This window comes from Stegodyphus dumicola, chromosome 8, assembly GCF_044657685.1.
Source record: "Stegodyphus dumicola isolate Sdum_Otavi_A_Nest chromosome 8, ASM4465768v1".
In the NCBI taxonomy this organism is placed as follows: domain Eukaryota; kingdom Metazoa; phylum Arthropoda; class Arachnida; order Araneae; family Eresidae; genus Stegodyphus; species Stegodyphus dumicola.
Genome location: NC_140775.1, coordinates 4282195 through 4300199, shown reverse-complemented (window position 1 = coordinate 4300199; position 18005 = coordinate 4282195). Strand labels below are relative to the sequence as shown.

The following is an 18005-nucleotide window of genomic DNA, read 5'->3' as shown; positions in this document are numbered from 1 at the left end:
ATGTAGGGTCCTTTATCTGGTATAACAACTTAACTCAATGTTTTTCAGACCCTACTAGACCGACAGGCAAGTTATCGCTCTAGTTTGAATTCAGATGAAGTCCAAAATAACATTCTGAACTTTTGAAATTAATACAAGGCACCGCTCGTGCCACAAAATGTAACTGTTTTAATCGCGGATTTTGAAAATAACATGAGATGAAGTTAAACTCAAATTTAGGTAATGTGGTCTACGACTACACGTTATTGTTGTTGCTAATGCTCACTTGTCTGAGCCTCCCAAAACCCAGGAAATTCCTCGTGGCAAGGAGCGCAAGTTTTACGCTTGTCGTTGGCAACAGGCTTGAGCACCTTACAGTTGACAGAGCGATTTAGCGCAGTTCCGCCTCCAAGTTTTATGGAGAGTGCCCCGGGGGTAGGAAGGGTACGAGAGTGGCCCGACCCCTCTTCCTCTACCACTAACCTCTCAACAGAACTTTCGGCTCATGTTGTACGCACACTATACATTTACAAACATCCATACCTTCTCCGGGATTCGAACCCGGGCCTTTCGGGACGGCAATCAGGAACGATAACGTCTATACCGGTTGGGCGGCACGACTACACTTAAAATAGTCCACTTAAGATGTCTGAAGTAATTAACGACTCGCTTTTAAAGCTGGCTAGTATGATGGCTGAAGCAGAAATAAACTTTTGCAGAGTTGGCGACAGTAAGTAACTGAAATACATGGCTGCAAGAAAGTCTAAATCTAAAATGGATACGGATTATGAAACTGTTTAACAAGCTAGATAAGAAAATTTAGCCTCTGAGTGCACATGACTTCGACGAGCTACCAGGTGAATCTCCAAGAAATGTCAAGAAAGTCAGGTCAAGGTAAGGAGACTATCAACTTCTGTAATGCAAGGTAGCCAAACAGATGGAAAGCGACGACAGGCAAAAGTCACGCCACACCAGGATAATAAATAAACTTTAACAGTCCGTCTATGTTTCAAAACTGGGCTCTCTAATCATGTCTGTAGCAAATGGCTTGACCAAATTATCTTCTGAAATGATTTGGTAGTTAAAAACTTTCGAAAATTTTGCATCTCACAGCTATCGCTGAAGAAACGCGTCTATCGCTGAAGTCTATCGCTGAAGAAACGCGTTTTGAGTTTCGTAATGTGGTCTACTACAAGGTCGATTTTCAGGTCATCACGGATCAGTTTGTTTCTAATCGGGTAATGAGCATTTGTAGTTCTTCTCAGAATCTTATTCTGTATGACATGAAGTTTGTGGAAGTCAGCATTTGAGGCTCAGGCCCCACGCTGGATATTCGCAACATAAAACTGGCCTTAAGATTGCATAGGTAAATCCTTCTTTTCTTCTTGAGAGACAGCCCAGACTTGCTTCTGAGCTGCACACAAAGTTCGTTGGCAATATCAGAGGCTTTTTCCACGACGTGCTTAATATGGCAAGTCCATGTGAGCTTTTGGTTAACGATAACCCCCAAACCACTTTCATTATTTACACGCTTGTTATTTGACGAATCTTGCGCCTGTTAACTAGCAGCAGCTTAGACTTTGAGGAACATATAACTCTAAAATATTCAAACCGTCGTCTTAAATACTCGATAATTAACTTGCGTTCTGAGGAGGATTAAGAAAAGAAGAAGTTAAATAAAAATTCAGATCATCATAGCTAGTTAATTAAATAAAACCCTACAGACATTTGACAAACTCTATTACTATCCCTTGTATAAAAATACTAACTATATAAGATTTATTAATAGCAAATGCGTATAAGAATTACAATAATTAAAATTAAAGTTAGACAAATGTCAGTTTTATGGTAAAGGTTGTGTCGGAAAGAAACCATATATAGGAAATATATTTAAAAAAAAAAAAAAAAAAAAAAAAAAAAAAAACCATTTAAAAAAAAAAAAAACTGAAATGTTTCAGATTTTAAATTACGTCCAAAGGGGCGTTTTTTAACATTTTGTGTGTTACCTTTCTTTATTAAATATCATGTTCCTCGCACTTAAACCATAAGATCCAGTGCAACAGCAATATCGCAAAATAGTTTTAAAACGAGCATATCTTTAGAATTTCCGATACAGAGACTCACGCGCTGGAGATAAAAATGTTTTTTCTGCACAACGTTGCCATTGCTCGCTTTGAAATCCTTGAGTTTGTTAATCAAAAATTCGTCAAAGTTTTAAAAAATAGGAAATCGATCATAAAACAAATTTCAAATTTCAAATTTGGTCTTCCACATGCTCATATTCGTTGGAGGATTACGTTATTCAAAATTCGATGACTCTACCGTTGTTTTATCACAATACGAGAAATATACATACATTTATGCAGATTTTTCATTATTTAATTTCTTCAAATATAATGCAGGACTCTAACATTTTGTGGCAACAGTTTGAAAAGTGAACCGACATTTATGAGTCCGACGCAAAATGCCAAAACGAAACTTATAGTCCTTCGGGATTCAAATCCCTTTGGACTAAAAAGTTGAACAAAGGTAAAGATAGTGACAATCGCAGTGCCGTCTATGAAACAATATGCTAGAAAACTGATGTTAAAAACTTATCACACAAATTGTTGAATACTGTAATTTTTTTAATTATATTTCAAATAAAATCGATTTAGGTATTACATTTTGGTAAATGCAGTAGAATGCAAGAGACAAGAGTTCACCAACCATGGAGGATTTTGAAAAATTTTAGAGAAACCAGTTTTAAAAGAGGTTTAAGATACCAACTGGAGAGCTAGGAGTAGCTACGTAAGGTTTATTAATTTAGTCTAGAGCAAAAATTTAATCCTGCTTCATTCTGATTCAAACCCCGATTTCTCACTTGTGTTTTAGAAAGTGATTTTTTTTTTTTAATTCCTACTCTAATTTTGCAAAATTTTATTCATGCCCTCTTTTCAAAGTTCTTCTTTTTCTCATCAGCGCCTCTTTCCATGGCTATTTTTATTACTTCCGTTTTTATTCTTACTACTTAGTACTACAATTACTAAACCCAATAGTAACTGAACGGCTAAGACGGCTGAATCCTAGTAGTTCGATGCCGGTTAGAATCCAGGCCTGCTGGTTTGGTTTTAGAAGTCGGTTTACATGTTTTCCCCATATGTAATGTAATACGTTACACATGGGACCAGTTTCCCTTAGAAAGACCTCCACGAAGACCTTCCTTCCCTATCTGGCTAAGGAGTTGAATGTATTCGGCAAATGTCCTTATCTGCTTTGCCATATTAATTTAACGAACCAAATTATAATCACTACTATTGACGACTATTAAGATGACGAAGATTACTATCCCCACTCCTCTTTTCACTAATACTGCTGCTGCTGCGATTACTATTACTATAGATTTTTGTAGAGATAGGAAATGGAAGCCAAATCAGTAATGTAATTAAATAAGAATTGGTTAAATTACATGCTGTCAGTAGTAACCTGTATGACTGGTTGACCGGAACAGACAAAATTTATGCCTCGCTTCTACTACTTTTTACTACAATGATGATAACTACTACTATTAGTAATAATAATAGTTATACTACTACTACTAGTAGTAATAGTAATACTACTGCTACCAGTAATAATAAAGATAATAATGCCGCTACCTGTAATAATAGAAATAATAGTAATAATTGTAATACTACCAATGCTAGTAATAGTAATAATAGTAATACTGCTGCTAGTAATAATAATAACAACAATTGGTTTCCATCTTCGGGTAGCCCACCAGCGGCCGAAGCTGAACACTGGTAGTTCGGTCTGAGGTTCGAATCCCGCGAACGGGCTGGCTGCATGGGCGTTTCCGTGGTTTTCCCCATGTGTAACGTGTATAGAGCCAGTTTCCCTTAGAAAGTCCTCCATGAAGGCATCCCTCCCCTTAGGCAGATAGCCCTCGAGGCTTTGTCATAATCACACACACACACCATCTTCGGGTAAATTAAGCCCATCAGTGACCAAATGTTAAAGTTGCTAAACACCGGCTGTTTAACCCAAGTTCGAGTCTAGGCGAACGGGCTCGCTGCATGGTTTTCCCTATGTGTAACGTGGATATGAGGCAATTTCACTTGGAAAGTTCTCCACGAAGGCATCCCATCTTAGGCAGACAGCCCTCGCGTGATTTGCCATAATCAAATAAATCAAACCAATCCGGTAAATTATGGCTGTTATACAGATTTCTAGGTGTAGTGCATGCAATAATTGAAAGCGGGGAAAAAAAAAAAAAAAAAAAAAAAGAGTAGGAACTGGGAGTCTCAAAATTATATATCAAAATAAAGAACAAAAATGGAATCGGGCAGAAGGAAATAAAAGATTCTTAAAAATTCTTATTCCTGGGAGGTCAGGGCTTGATCTAAAAATGGCCGATTTTCAAGTTTGGCTCCATACTTTTGTCGCGATGAATAGTTCGCAGTTTGTTCCTCTTTTTTGTCAAAAAATATATGAATGCTTCAAATTCCCCGTTAAATACGGGAAGAGAAATTAGGCTGGATGAACTGAAGATGTTTATTTTTGCAGCCAGAATTCCTGATATCCTGATTTGCCGAAAATTCCATTAATTCTTCTTATCTTAACTCTTCTGTACATGAAAATAAATCTAAAATCTTCACACCTCATCCAGTATTTTCATTTTATAAATGTCCAAAAGTTAATTGTTAAAATAATAGCCTCAAAGTGCTAACTGTAGCTATAACTCCATTTCTCCCCATTTAGGGTTTCCGTTTTTTTTTTTTTTTTGGAGCAGTGGGAAAGAGTAAAAAAAAGAAGATATCTCTACGTCCAACACTGCCTTTGTAGAGAACAAATTTCGAACATAAAAACATTTAGATTTCAAAATAGAAACAACAGCTTTCGTTTGTTCAAATTCAGCTAATGTTACAACTTAAATTTTTTATTCAAATATCTAATTATACGCTGCATTCTTTTTCAAATTTTAGTTAGTTTCTTCATTAAGAAATGTCTTTTCTTCTCCGCAAAAAAGCTTTACAATAGAGTCAATGTCTTTAAAATCGAAAGAGGCACTCTTTGACAGTTATTCATTACTGTTATTATTATTGCTGTATTACTACTGTTACTATTGCTGCTGCCATGTTAAGAAACTATAATCTGGATGTGTAACATAATAATCAAAAGCACACGACTCCAAATGCCTGTTCCATTTCAATCAATAGAAATGGCTGCGGAATCATTGTGTGTTTCTTACTTGTCATTTTTGCAAGGATATGATTGAGTTCAGAACTATTTTACTCGACAGATGGCGCCACTTGTAAAATAGTATTTTAAATTGTGATTGAAAAGAAAAATGATCGATTTTTAAAATTTGTCTATAACATAGAATTCTAATTGCTCGAATTCATCTACCCGGCTACCCGGCATTCCACTTTTTCTGTCAGATTTTTCTTTCTTTCTTAGGCGGTGTAAAATTGTTAATTTATTTATGTATATTCACTACCAATTTTTCTTTGTTTCGTATGTACTTCATTAAAATCATAATTTATTGCAAAATATGAATGATATATGTTAATTTTATTATTAATCTTTAGTAAACGAGCGGGACGTACGTTTTGTTTCAGTAAAATGCAGATTAATTATAATTTTTGTATTACACGAATTAAAAATAATTTAATTTAAATTTAAAATATTAATAAAAGTACGATTATGTGTTTAGCTTTAAAGCGTATGTAAATGGCAGTGGCGTAGCGAGGGGGGCAAGGGGGTGTATGATGCCCCGGGAGCTGCTCTCAGAGGGGCGCCAAATAGTCTCCAAACAAGATTTTCATCATATCACTTTTTTCATCATATCTTATATTTTCTAGGGGGGGGGGGAATGCGCCAAAAAGGTATTTTGCTCCGGGCGCCAGTTATGCTCGCTACTCCACTGGTAAATTAAATGGAGAAAAATAATAATTTCATTTCCTTCTTTTAAGTGAAATTAGAATAGGTTCTATATTTAAATAATTAAAGAAATTTCACCGTTGTTTTTTGACTTAAAAAAAAAAAAAGCTTTTGTTGCATGTTGTTCTGTAGTAATAATTTTTTTAAAATTTTTATCATTAATTTTTTTATTTTTAGTATAATTTAAAAGCATTATACTAAACGTATTTGGAAAACATACGTTTAGTACAACCTGTTTTCCATTCTAGTTTTGCTTTCTTCGGGGTTCTTTTTAACTGTGTTTTTTTGTGCTCTTGCGTTTTATATTTTATATTATTTTTATTTAATTCAGTCATAAGCTGTGTTTTCTTTTCTTGGGAAAAACCACCCGCATTCCATTAGACAATCAATGTGCTCTCAACAGACAACACTTTACTCCTAGACTAATGTATGAGAAGTCGGTTTTGCAGCAGACGGATGGTGCCACCCATCTTGGCGGTATTTTTGACAAGCGCCTAACCTGGAGAAGGCAGTTGCTAAGGCGCAGTGTAGGTTACCTATCCTTAAACGCTTAGCTGGTGTTAAATGGGGTTGTGGTAGACAGACTCTCAACTCGACGTATAAAATGTATATTCGACCAATACTACATTATTGCTGTGAGATATTGATCTCGGCTACGTGAGATGTGATACAACGTCTGGAGGTCTTCCAAAATCAGGCACTGTACATTATAACCGGGGCTGTTAAAACGACTCCCATTCTGGCAATGCAGTTGGTATCGGCAAACCAACCAATGACAAACCTGATTCAGAAAAATGCTTTCATCCTTTTCCAGAGACTTATTCGTCTACCAAGTAACCCTCATTGGAGGAATTATGATTATAATAAACAACGAAATCTGAAGACACGAAATGGCTTTCTGCAGTGTGTCTCTCGCCTAGAACAATACAATCATTTAAGAACACTGAAACCGGCACTGCTGTTTTTGCTAAATCCGGGTTGGATTATAGCTTCCTTGATGTGCGGTTGGACCTAGAAATGAAAGTTGATAAGAAGGAAATGAGTCCAGAGCAAATGAGAATTATAGCTTTGGAAACAACTGAGCAACGTATTCCGGCTGAGGAATGGATACATGTATATACGGATGGCTCTTTGACCGATAGGATTCAAGGGGGCTGAAGCTGCAGTTTTTAGCAAGCTTTTCAGCTTCTACATAACTGTAGGGGCTTACTCCACTCCATTTTGCCACTCGGGCTATGATGGAGAACTGAAAGCCATTCATGTAGCTCTCCAACAATTATCATTGAGACAGAGCTCGTTCAGGAGGGCTTTTGTACTGTCTGATTCGACTTCAGCAATGCAGGCCATCTCCTCTTACCAAGAGTGTAAGAACACATGCGTTCAACAGTGTCAGGCAGTAATAAAAGAACTTTCCCACAAGATATCTTTTCAATGGGTACCTTTACATTGCGGTATTTATGGGAATGAGATGGCTGATATGTTTGCAAAAAAGGGGGCTACGGTTCTCCAAAAGCCAAAAACGAGTGCAAGCCTCCATGCTATTAAGCTTCTGACATCGCTAACATATCAAAAGACTTTTAGAGATTTTGCCACTCGGGCTAATGAGGGCAAGCCTTGGAGTGTTCTCTCATCAAACCCAGCTTTTGTTCCTGACCATCCGCGAACAGTTGCGGTTGCATCTTTTAGACTATTGACGGGACATGACTGTCTACAGAATCATTTATTTCGCATTGGACTAGCTGATTCGCCGTTGTGTGTTTTATGTAATAGTGGACGGCCAATGACGGCGGAACATTTGGACGAGTGTCAAGCACTGACAAATTTTTCTTGTAGATTTCAGCGCTATTGGCAAGCAAGGAGTTTAATGGCCTACGGCCAATGTAACTGGCATTTGGCAAATAATAAATATTACTTTTATTGCCTAAATATTTTTATGGCATTTAAAAAATACTATTATTTTTTAAAGTTTATAAACTAATTTTAATGTATTTTTATATATATTTACATATGATACCTTCCTTACTAAATGACACAGCTTTACATCAATAAATAATTAATTATAAATTTTGTTATTATTTTTTTAACGAGATCCTGATTACGTCGATCAGTTGTCGGTGCATATTTGGCTATCGACCCCTTATGATCACTGATCCCGTTTAAAATTTCATTGGAGGTCCATTCAGAGGAAGGTTTTTGTCACCATAACGCTTTATAGTTTAACCCTTTGCGGCACAGTGTGTCCGATCTAGACATACCTAAAAATTTCCTTCTGTACGCACAGAAAAATTGAATGAAAAAGGATTTATAGGTTACTATAGGTTACTCTGAACCTTCTTTATTTATAGTAGATGGCAGCTCAACACAAACAAATCCATATATTTTAGCCATGTTTAGTTTTTTAAGACCCTCATTTTTCAAAGAAATCTTCTAGATTTTTTTTAGGGTATAAAAGGAATTGTTTGAAAAAAAAATTTCTATGTTATTTTTTTGGCTGTATGCTAATCTCTTTATTCTATATTAGTTTTAAATTTTTACCTTGAAATCTTGCTTAAAATCAAACGGTGAACCCTAGGTGTGCCCAGACCGTTCTCACCGATAATCTAGGACAACTGAGAGTCTGTATTCTTTGTTTCTCCGCATCTCATCGGTCAGTTCATTGACAACAATGCTTGTTTCAGCACTCTTTTCATAGCTCTACCTATCGAGTGTGCCACTTTCAATCAGTGTTCAATCAGTGTGCCACTTTGGGCACACCCACAGAATTAAAACGATAAGTGCTATCTTCACAGAATTTTACTTGTGTACTGCTGTAGACCTAATTAGACTGCCTACCTTTTTTTTTTTTTTTTTTTTTTTTAAATCAAAACTCCGACTTTAAAAGGTAGCGTACCGGAAAAAGTTAATGCATAAAAGTTATTAAATCCATACACATCTGTTTAACAGGGTTTAAATCGTAGCCAATCAGGGAAGAAAAAGTTGTGCATCAGTAAATGTGTAATTTACTCAGCGAATACCGCCGATCGACGTTTGCTTCCCTTTGGCTGGTCGGCTGCTATACAATTTCCCATTAATTAAATTAGAATTTTAAAGCAAAGTCCTTAAGCCAGTTTTTGTGACGTAGCAAGGTGTGGTTGCTGCTAAGCTCGATTTAGGTGTCTTATAATTTTAAAAGCATTGTATTAAAGAAGCTTATAAAGCGACTGGAGAGGTCGGGACCCGACCGTCAAACGCTGGTGGTCGAATTATCGTTAGCCAAAGTCATTAGGCTTTTCGAAGCAGTAAACATAAAATGTGCAGCGTTCTTGCTGGGATTCGAACTCCGGAACTTTATTCGCGAGTGCTTTCAAATTATACCACGAAGGCATGCGGTAAGGAAGAAGAAAATACCTTACATATTGACTGTCGATATTTTTCTATAAACTAGTGTGGAGGATTTGAAAGCCAAAGTGTTCTCTGAATAGGAGTCCTTTAGGCTTCTAGACCTCTGGATATTCATCAGGGTTTATGAGTGTTAACAGGGTCTTAAGTCAAAGCAGCATTTTATGACCAATATTCGGGATAAAAAGTTAGAGAATCATTGCATTGATAGATTGCCTGACGTTTCAGTCTACTCTTTTTTATTTATTTTAACCTTTATTTTCAAAAGATCAACTTTTTGAATCTCGATAGGTAATTTGACTTTTTCGTGTTTGTTTTTCTTGTTGTAAATATAAAGTTCCTAACTTATATTTTCTTCTTACTCCACCTTCCCCTTCTAGAACTCTTTGACGGAAGACTGTGATGACGAATTCCGGAGGAAAGAGGAAATAACTTCTACGTGCGCTTGTCTACAAGAAGCTCTTGATGCCATTCAATCTTTTTAATATTTTTAAGCCTTTTCTAACGATGATATTTATTTTTTCTTTTGTTGTTCTAAACTTTTACATTTTCTTTTAATTCTAGGCTATTATAGTTTTTATTATTGCGAATATCATGAATAATAAATTAAATGTAAAATATGAAAATCTGATCAGTTCCACGTGAGATTAATTGAAGGAAAATTAATCTACCTGCCATCAACGAAAATTCATAAAATGCCACTTTAGATCTAAAAGTTCAGGTTTCCCTCCCTAAATTATATCTTAAAAGTGTAGAAAAATAAACTGTGTCCCTGTCAACCGTGTTTTTATTTATGCAATGTATTTTCGATATCAGGATGCTTTTATGATTTCTTGTTTATGTATTTTATAAGTAAGTTTTTAACGCTGTGAATTAATAAAATGACTCAAATTTTCTTAAAGAATATATATTAAGAACGAAAAAATTAAAAAAGAAATAAAAATAATTTGCTCTCAGAAAAGTTTAGGTGACAATCTTATCTTTCGACGAAAAGTTTAAATTTTTTTTTTTTTAATTTTAAATGTTTCACAATTATTGCGCATATTTTCTTAAACAAAATAACAACAGCTTTTGTCAGCTCACAAGACTGGATCTTTACAACTGAAAAAATATTAACACACAAAAAGAATTTCAATTTTAAAATTAATTCAGTTTTATTTCTGCATTTTTTTTGTAATCATATTGTGAATAGAAAACACAATAATTGTCTCGAGCGAAATTTAAAAAAGAAATATATAAAGAAGCATCTTTCAAAATATAACTTACCAGTATGGATGCACACTTTTTAAATAATTCTACTTTAATTAAACTTAGGAGATAATATAATCAATTAATCAATACTGTTTAGGAAATATATATATATATATATATATATATATGTGTGTATAATGAAGATAAATGAATGATTTTATGTCCTGTCAACTGGCAACGACATCTATTTAATAATGGACAGAATTTTACTGTTAACAGATTAACTTAAAAATGGGTTTCAATTAGCCCAAGATTTAACGTAAGTTAACAAACTAAATGCAGTATACATACACTAACGCTAAAATCAACAAGCAAATGATCCGAATGCGAAATGATCGAGTATTTTTGCATTTCTGTATAGAATGAAATGAGAAATAGCGTTTACACATCGTTTTGACCTGAAAATTGATTCCGAATAACAAACAATTGACATGAGTTTACAGTCCTACACAAACGAAACAAATTGCAAATTTAGTTTCATTTCTCCTGGCGACAAAAGTTCCTTTTCAGCATGCGCTGTAAGTGAATTTCGTATGATATTGCTAATTCCATTTGCGGTCTGCCATTACATTATCGGAACTACCAAAACGAAAATATTGCTGATAATATCTGGTAGTTAAAGCTTTGTTTAGATACTTAAGCATCTTCTCTGACTTACAATTGAGATTAAATTATAAGTGAATCTTTCTTTAAAATCTGGGTCGTTCCACTTTGTTTGCCATAGAGTCGAACGTTTTCTTTTCAACAAGGATTTCAAACTGTCAAAGGAAGTCATTACTTCAAAATCATAAGGGAGGATAAAAAGTGTGTGTTATAATCTGTGAAATTTCCAAAATTTTATAGTCGATCCATTTTTATATGTTGAAAATTCTCAATCATGAGTGTCAAATAGTCTTAAAAAATGAAACGATTTCCAAAAATAGGAAATTAAGTTACAATCTGCATTTTCCCTCTGTATTCAATAATTCAAGGAATCGAATTCTAATCTGCTTAGTTTGCTCGTTAAACCAAGGTATGTGCCAAAAATGGTTTAAACATCAAATAAAAAAAAATCTAAATCGAATTTTGAAAATAATCCCTTCACCACATTGTCCGTCAACTAACAGTGCGTATACACTCTGCACACACACACACAAAAGGGGGGGGGCAGATTTCTATATCTCCCATTCTACTGAAACGATTAACGAAATTTTAACTTGCATTTTTCATGTCCCGAAAGCGCTGCTTAGAATATATTAAACTAAACTCGGCGGCACAAACAGCCCTTAGAGAGCCATGGCCGGTAGTGCCCTGATGTCTGTTTTCTAGACCGTGTGCTCCGAAGTGCTTGTGCATCTGGATAAGTGGTCAGCTTGTCTCAGGAGCTTAGGATGTATATTAGATCTATATAAAGCATTGCTCTAATAGGTAATTTGACACAAAATCGGAATTTTTCTGAAATTATATACCTTTTTTTTTTTCATATTTCGATTTTACAACTCAAATTTTCCCTAAATATTAATTTTTTTTAATTTGGTGTGAAATTTACCGAAAATTTGAAAATTTACCTTGCAGCACTTTTTTCAGTTTGCGCAGAGAATAATTCACTTGCCGAAACTCTTAATTTATGATAACCTATTTTCTTTTCCCTTTCACTGTGCACGAGCAGGGGGGGGGAAAAAAATGCACCGTTCAATTCTTCAAATAATTTTTAGCAAAGTGCTTAAACCACGTTGGGCGTTATCATTGCTTATATGAAATATGCCAAATTTCAAATTGTGCCAATATGTAAATTCACGCAAATCATATGAAATTTTGAATAAAAAGCTCCAATTTTTTGTATGTATACCTCGAAATTCCTCTACTTTAAGGTAATGGTAAAAATGAAAATAAAAAATGGTATGTTATTTCAGAAAAAGTCCGCGTTTGTCTCAAAATACCTATGTTAGAGCAACGAAATATATAAATCTAATATATGTCCTAAGTCACGTTGTCGAGACATGAAAAACACAAGTTAAATTTCGTCAATTGGTCCAGTAGAATGAGAGATATAGAACTGTTCCCCTCCCTTGTTTTTCCATAGCTTATCATGAAGTAGGTTAAAAACCGATGAGAAAATTCGAGCCCCAGAGAAATATAAGTACTATAAATACTTATTCAATAAGTGAACTACGCGAAATCTTATAATAATATAAAGAACGCTACCAAACTTTTTAAAACTAAGTTAAATTATTCCGCATAAAATTATCGCGATATAAAACACGATTATTTGGCAACTAAGCGAAGTCACGCTCCCTTAATTTCAAGTTTTCTAAAGTTCAAAGCTAAATACATTCGTAGCAATAATATATATATATATATATATTCTCTCCGAAATCGTGTAACTAAATTATAGAGATTCCAGCATTCGCGTGTAATTTGATGATAAAACCTTTATGGGTCAGGTTAAAAAGAAAATGAACCCAAAACATGCTTTTCCAACTCTTCTACATTTGATCTAGTTGCAAGTTAAAGAGAAGTTTTGTGGCGATAAAGAAGAGAGTACATATAAATTTAAACGAGAACACTGAATGCGACACGCTTCGTTTGGTACTATTTTACTTCGAACGATATATTTTTAACTTAGAATGCACGTCTAGATCGAGAATTAAATATTTGCCTCTTAACTGAAAATACTAAGCTTTTACCTGTATGATGATCTTTTGTTAATTTTTATTTTATTAAGTGACTTTTATCAGTCACGCTTTTCATCATTTTAGGTTATATTGTCTTCTTGTATTCATTCTCTAACTCATTTTTCATTTTAAATAAATGAGTCCTTCAAAAATGGTCATATTTTTCACATTTGATAAATTGTATGATAGTATTTTAAAATACAAATATTCTTCATTTGCTGTTACAGACATTAAATAAATACTTATAAATGCTAAGTTCATTCTCCATTTTTAAATAAATTAGTCAGTTAATCGTGGCAACAATTTCGACTTCGAATTGTGATAAATTCGATGGTAGTTTTTCATAATAAAATATTGCTATAATCAGGAATAAGAATCTAAGTCCAGAGAGGGAAAACTGACAACGTCAACAGGTATTCCTCTGTTTCCCGTAAATAGTCAGCGGGGTATTTCCTATCATTTTGTGAGTTCCGCCTTTACTGCTGAGTAATAGTTCGTGAAAAATAGGTGCCAGGATAGAATTTAAAATTGTGCGTTGTGTATGATTTAAATATTGTGTTGCGTTATTATTTCTCCGAGAAGCGAAAATAAATTTATGTTATTTTATTTTTATGCTTCAAGTGCAAATTTACTTTCGTTGCAATTCATTTAGAGTTTGGACACTGAAATGAAAGTCGAGTCAAAAATTCTCTTTCCAAGCTAGGAAGTTAGCATTGATTCAGATGAAAATGTGCTGGCACATTCATGAGGGTTTCTGTCTTTTCGTCAAAAGAATAATTTATATAGATGTGTCGCACCTGTGTGGCAGGGCGGTCATAACGAAGGTTTCTATCGTTTCCAACACCAAAGGACTTGCATGAGTCCTTTGATGTTCGAAAAAATTCATGAAAGTGTACCAGCACCTTTTTGAGCTAAGTAGTCGTGTATGAGTTTCTCTTCTCGAATAATAGACGATTTGCATAAAGGCGACAGAGTCTTTATGACAGAGCGGTCATGTGAAAATCTCAGTCTTTCCGAAGCCCACCAGCGGCCGAGCGGTAAAGACGCTGAACACTGGTAGTTCGGTCTGAGGTTCGAATCCCGCGAACGGGCTGGCTGCATGGGCGTTTTCGTGGTTTTCCCCATGTGTAACGTGTATACGAGCCAGTTTCCCTTAGAAAGTCCTCCACGAAGGCATCCCTTTCTTTAGGCAGATAGCCCTCGTGTGCTTTGCCTTAATTAAATAATCCAATCCAATCCAGTCTTTTCGAATGCCGGAGGACTTCCATCGGTGTAGCAGAACCTTTGAGGTAATAACCCTGTACGTATTTCTTTCTTCTCGAAAAATGCACGACTTACATAAAGGTGCAAGAACCTTTGTGGCGCGATAGCCGTATGCAGGTTGTCTTTTCAAACAGTTGATCACTTGCATAAAATTCCCTGCACCTTCACGACTGAGCTCCCCTAAGAAGGTGGACCCTTCGAGCGATGGACAACTTTCATAAAAGTGCAGAAACACATAATGATGGCTAAAAGTAAACGGTTGAGTCGTGATGTACGGAATACAAGGTGTCAGAAATAACTTGATGGTTAATTACAAAAAATGATGAAAATATTCATCATAATAATAGTTGAACATATTATAAATGAAAATGGATTAAAATTATATCAGTTAGATATATTATTCCTTAGTCTCACTCTTTTTGGTCACTCCAAGTCCAGACTAATAGAACGAAGCGAATAATCGCTACGTCTAGAAGCCAAACAGAAACGTAACGAAGATGTAAAAGATCCTTTTATTAAGAACTCAAATAATTGAACAGGAACTTTTGGTGCTCAAAAAATCAGCCTGCATTTATATGGTGTAACTCAAAAGGTAGAATTTCAAATTAACACTAAGTTTACTTAGCCAGTGCCTGTACGAAAATATTAACGTGCAAGTTGGCTCAAACTTGAGTATTCACACCTCATTTAAAAACGTGAAATCTAAAATTTGCATTCTGGCAGAGAAAAGAAAAGGGAGAAGTGACAGTATAGATATTGAATATAAATACTTTACATATTAAATATGTAAAATAAACATTAACACTGTTAAAAAATACTTTCACTGCTTTTCAATCGCTTACTTTATCAAGCAACTATTCTCATACTGTGAAAGATAAAAATCCTACGTCACATCTAATAGCAGTTTTCTGAGTACCAAAAAGTTAAAAAACATTTTCCGGTTACTATTAGCTGATGCCCTCTCTTTGGAAATTATCTTTTTATTCAGATATCACAAGAAATTTCCAGCTTTATAGCCCATTACTTGCATAAAAACTTCAATATCTTCTACGAAATTCTGTTAGCAGTACAGAGAGTGACAACGCTGGAAAAGATGCAGGAAACCTCAATTTGTCGGAAATAACAGTTACATCATGCAGTGGGTCAAAATCGTGAAAGCTATTCCTTCGAATATTCCATAAATAAATGAATAAATAAGAGAATAACATATGAATGGTAAACAATAAAAGAATGTTTACCATCACTACACCACCGGTATTTGCTAGCGATAAAAAAAATCTGATGTGTGCACCACATGACTTCCTTGTACAGAATATTAAATTATACGCAGTTTTCTTGCATTTAATTTAAACTTATTGGATTGAATTAAATCTACTTCGCCGATGACGCATAAACCACAATAGAATAAACGCACTCTTTAAAATTCACTATATTTGTTTACCATAGCGACACTCTGGAGCTAGGTTCACTTAACAGCGTTACATTTCGTTCATATTATAACTCAGAATGCATATAAATTTTTCTCATTTGAAAAATTATCTAATCGTTGCTACATGTTCTATTCAAATATTATAATAAGTCTAAAACGATGTATAAAAGAAATTAAGTAAACAAAACAAAAAAGAAACAGTTTTTCACAGACGATTCAGTATTTCTCATTCAATTAATTCAGTTCTTACTTCGCGATAAGGCCAAAAATACATAAAAACTCAAAATATCTATGTTAAAAATTACAAAGTAAATCTTAAACAATTATTTCCTCGAAAAAATTCCAGAAAGGATTAAGCATGATTTAATTCGCAATAATAAATGAAGGCGTTACCTTTGTTGTTGCGAAGCTTAGTCTCTCTAGATTGGCAACAAATCTACTATTCTGCTGTTTCAAATGTAAACAACTATGTCCGCCATGTTGTTTAAAAATTAGGCTTAACCCCACTTAAACAGCTTTTAAATTGTTGATAATTCTACAAATATTGCTTGCAGATTTCCTAAAGGCATAAAACCTTAACCGGAAGATAAAAACAGCATAATTCAATCATTTTTAAAGCAAAAAATGTACAATTTACAAACATATAAGGATAAAGAAACTGAGATCACTGAGCCGAGTAACGAAATGGTGCGGCCGATTGCAAACAAAATACGAGGTGCACATCTACATTTTATAGCAATCCTATGCACAAAATTTTAACGTTCTGATGTTACTCGTTTTTGAATTATGGGAGATACATACGTACGTACAGACGCCACGAAAAATTCTCTTCAGAATTCATCTTAAATTATTTTTACAATTTTTTGTTGGAAAAGAGTCCTTTATTCTCTCCTTACGTACAGATGTCAAGCAAAAACATCGTTAAATTGCATTCGATAGCGGTGAAAATGGATACTTGCGTTGAAATATGATGCCTGAAACTTTTCGCGATTACAATACTTCCTTTTTACTTCGTACAACGAAGTAATAACAAGTTGTTGTGGAAATTACGAAAATACATTTTTTCTCAATGTCTTTGAAGCTAAAATTTTCATGATTTATTGAGAAGGGTCCCTTTTTACTTCCTCGTTAGGAGCAAAGGAAGTATTGGAAGTACTGTAATAATAAGTAAAATTTCAGGTATCATATTTCAACGAAAATATCTATTTTGACCGTCCTCAAATCCATTTGAATTTTTTTTTTGGGGGGGGGGGTATTATATGTATGTATGCAACAGAATAACGGACTCTTTTTCCCGAAATGAATTATAAAATACTCTTAAAATGGATTCAGAAGTGATTTATTTATTTTTTTTTTTCGTGACGTCGTACGTATGTACCTATGTATGTATCTCGCATAACTGAAAAACGAGTAGACGTGGAACGTTGAAACTTTGTATAGGGGACTGCTATAACACGATAATGTGCACCTCCCTTTCTGGTTTCACTCGGCTGCATGAAATGTAAATATATAACCGGGTAACAAACCCTGTTACCCAGCTCGGTTAAGCTAAAATTTTGTTTCCTAAAAAAAATCATGCAAAACTTTTCAATATCTTAAAAACAGTGGAATAAGGGGTAAATAACATAAAAGAAACACACACACACACACAGGAAAAAAAAGAAAAAAAAAACTGAAAAGGAAAGTATAATTAAAAATATTTTACCTCATATTTTCAACAGTCAGCAGTCCAGTATACAAAGCATTGAATGAAAAACTGTTGCCAAAAACCACATTTCTGAAAGAATGAAACTATTCACAATGATGCGATTTTATCAAAAAAAGTAAAATAAAAAAAAAATTTGATTCGAACTTTGAAAAAATCGCTTCGAGGTACACTGCCTCTTGTCTAGATGCACCTATGTACCAAATTTCGTAGCCCTGGGTCTATTAACTTACGCGCAGCACGAACGAAAAACACACAGATAGAGACTCTTTCTTTTATTATATGTAGACATATGTTTTCTATGTGTTTCAGCTTTATGTGGAAGAAGAACGACGCCAATATGAAATATTGTAAATTAGGTGTAATTCAAAATTAGATTGACTTTGTTTTACCATAACAAACTTATGCCCATCGACGAAACTTGTTA

At 34.4% G+C, this 18005-nt stretch overlaps 1 protein-coding gene and 1 long non-coding RNA gene across 4 annotated transcripts in view; one reads left to right on the top strand and one right to left on the bottom strand.

The window, feature by feature from the left end:
* LOC118202133 (dynamin-1-like) overlaps positions 1-10055 on the top strand; it is a 204191-nt gene extending 194136 nt beyond the window's left edge. For all 3 annotated transcript variants that reach the window (XM_085821524.1, XM_035356112.2, XM_085821523.1), the window contains one exon: positions 9657-10055. In XM_085821524.1, the coding sequence (XP_085677650.1) occupies positions 9657-9761 (105 nt within the window). In that variant the 3' untranslated portion in view covers positions 9762-10055. The remainder of the gene's footprint in view (positions 1-9656) is intronic.
* LOC118186100 (uncharacterized) overlaps positions 1-17650 on the bottom strand; it is a 52857-nt gene extending 35207 nt beyond the window's left edge. The window contains exon 1 of the long non-coding RNA XR_015042463.1: positions 17579-17650. This is a non-coding gene — a long non-coding RNA (uncharacterized LOC118186100). The remainder of the gene's footprint in view (positions 1-17578) is intronic.
* Between the last annotated feature and the right edge of the window lie 355 nt (positions 17651-18005).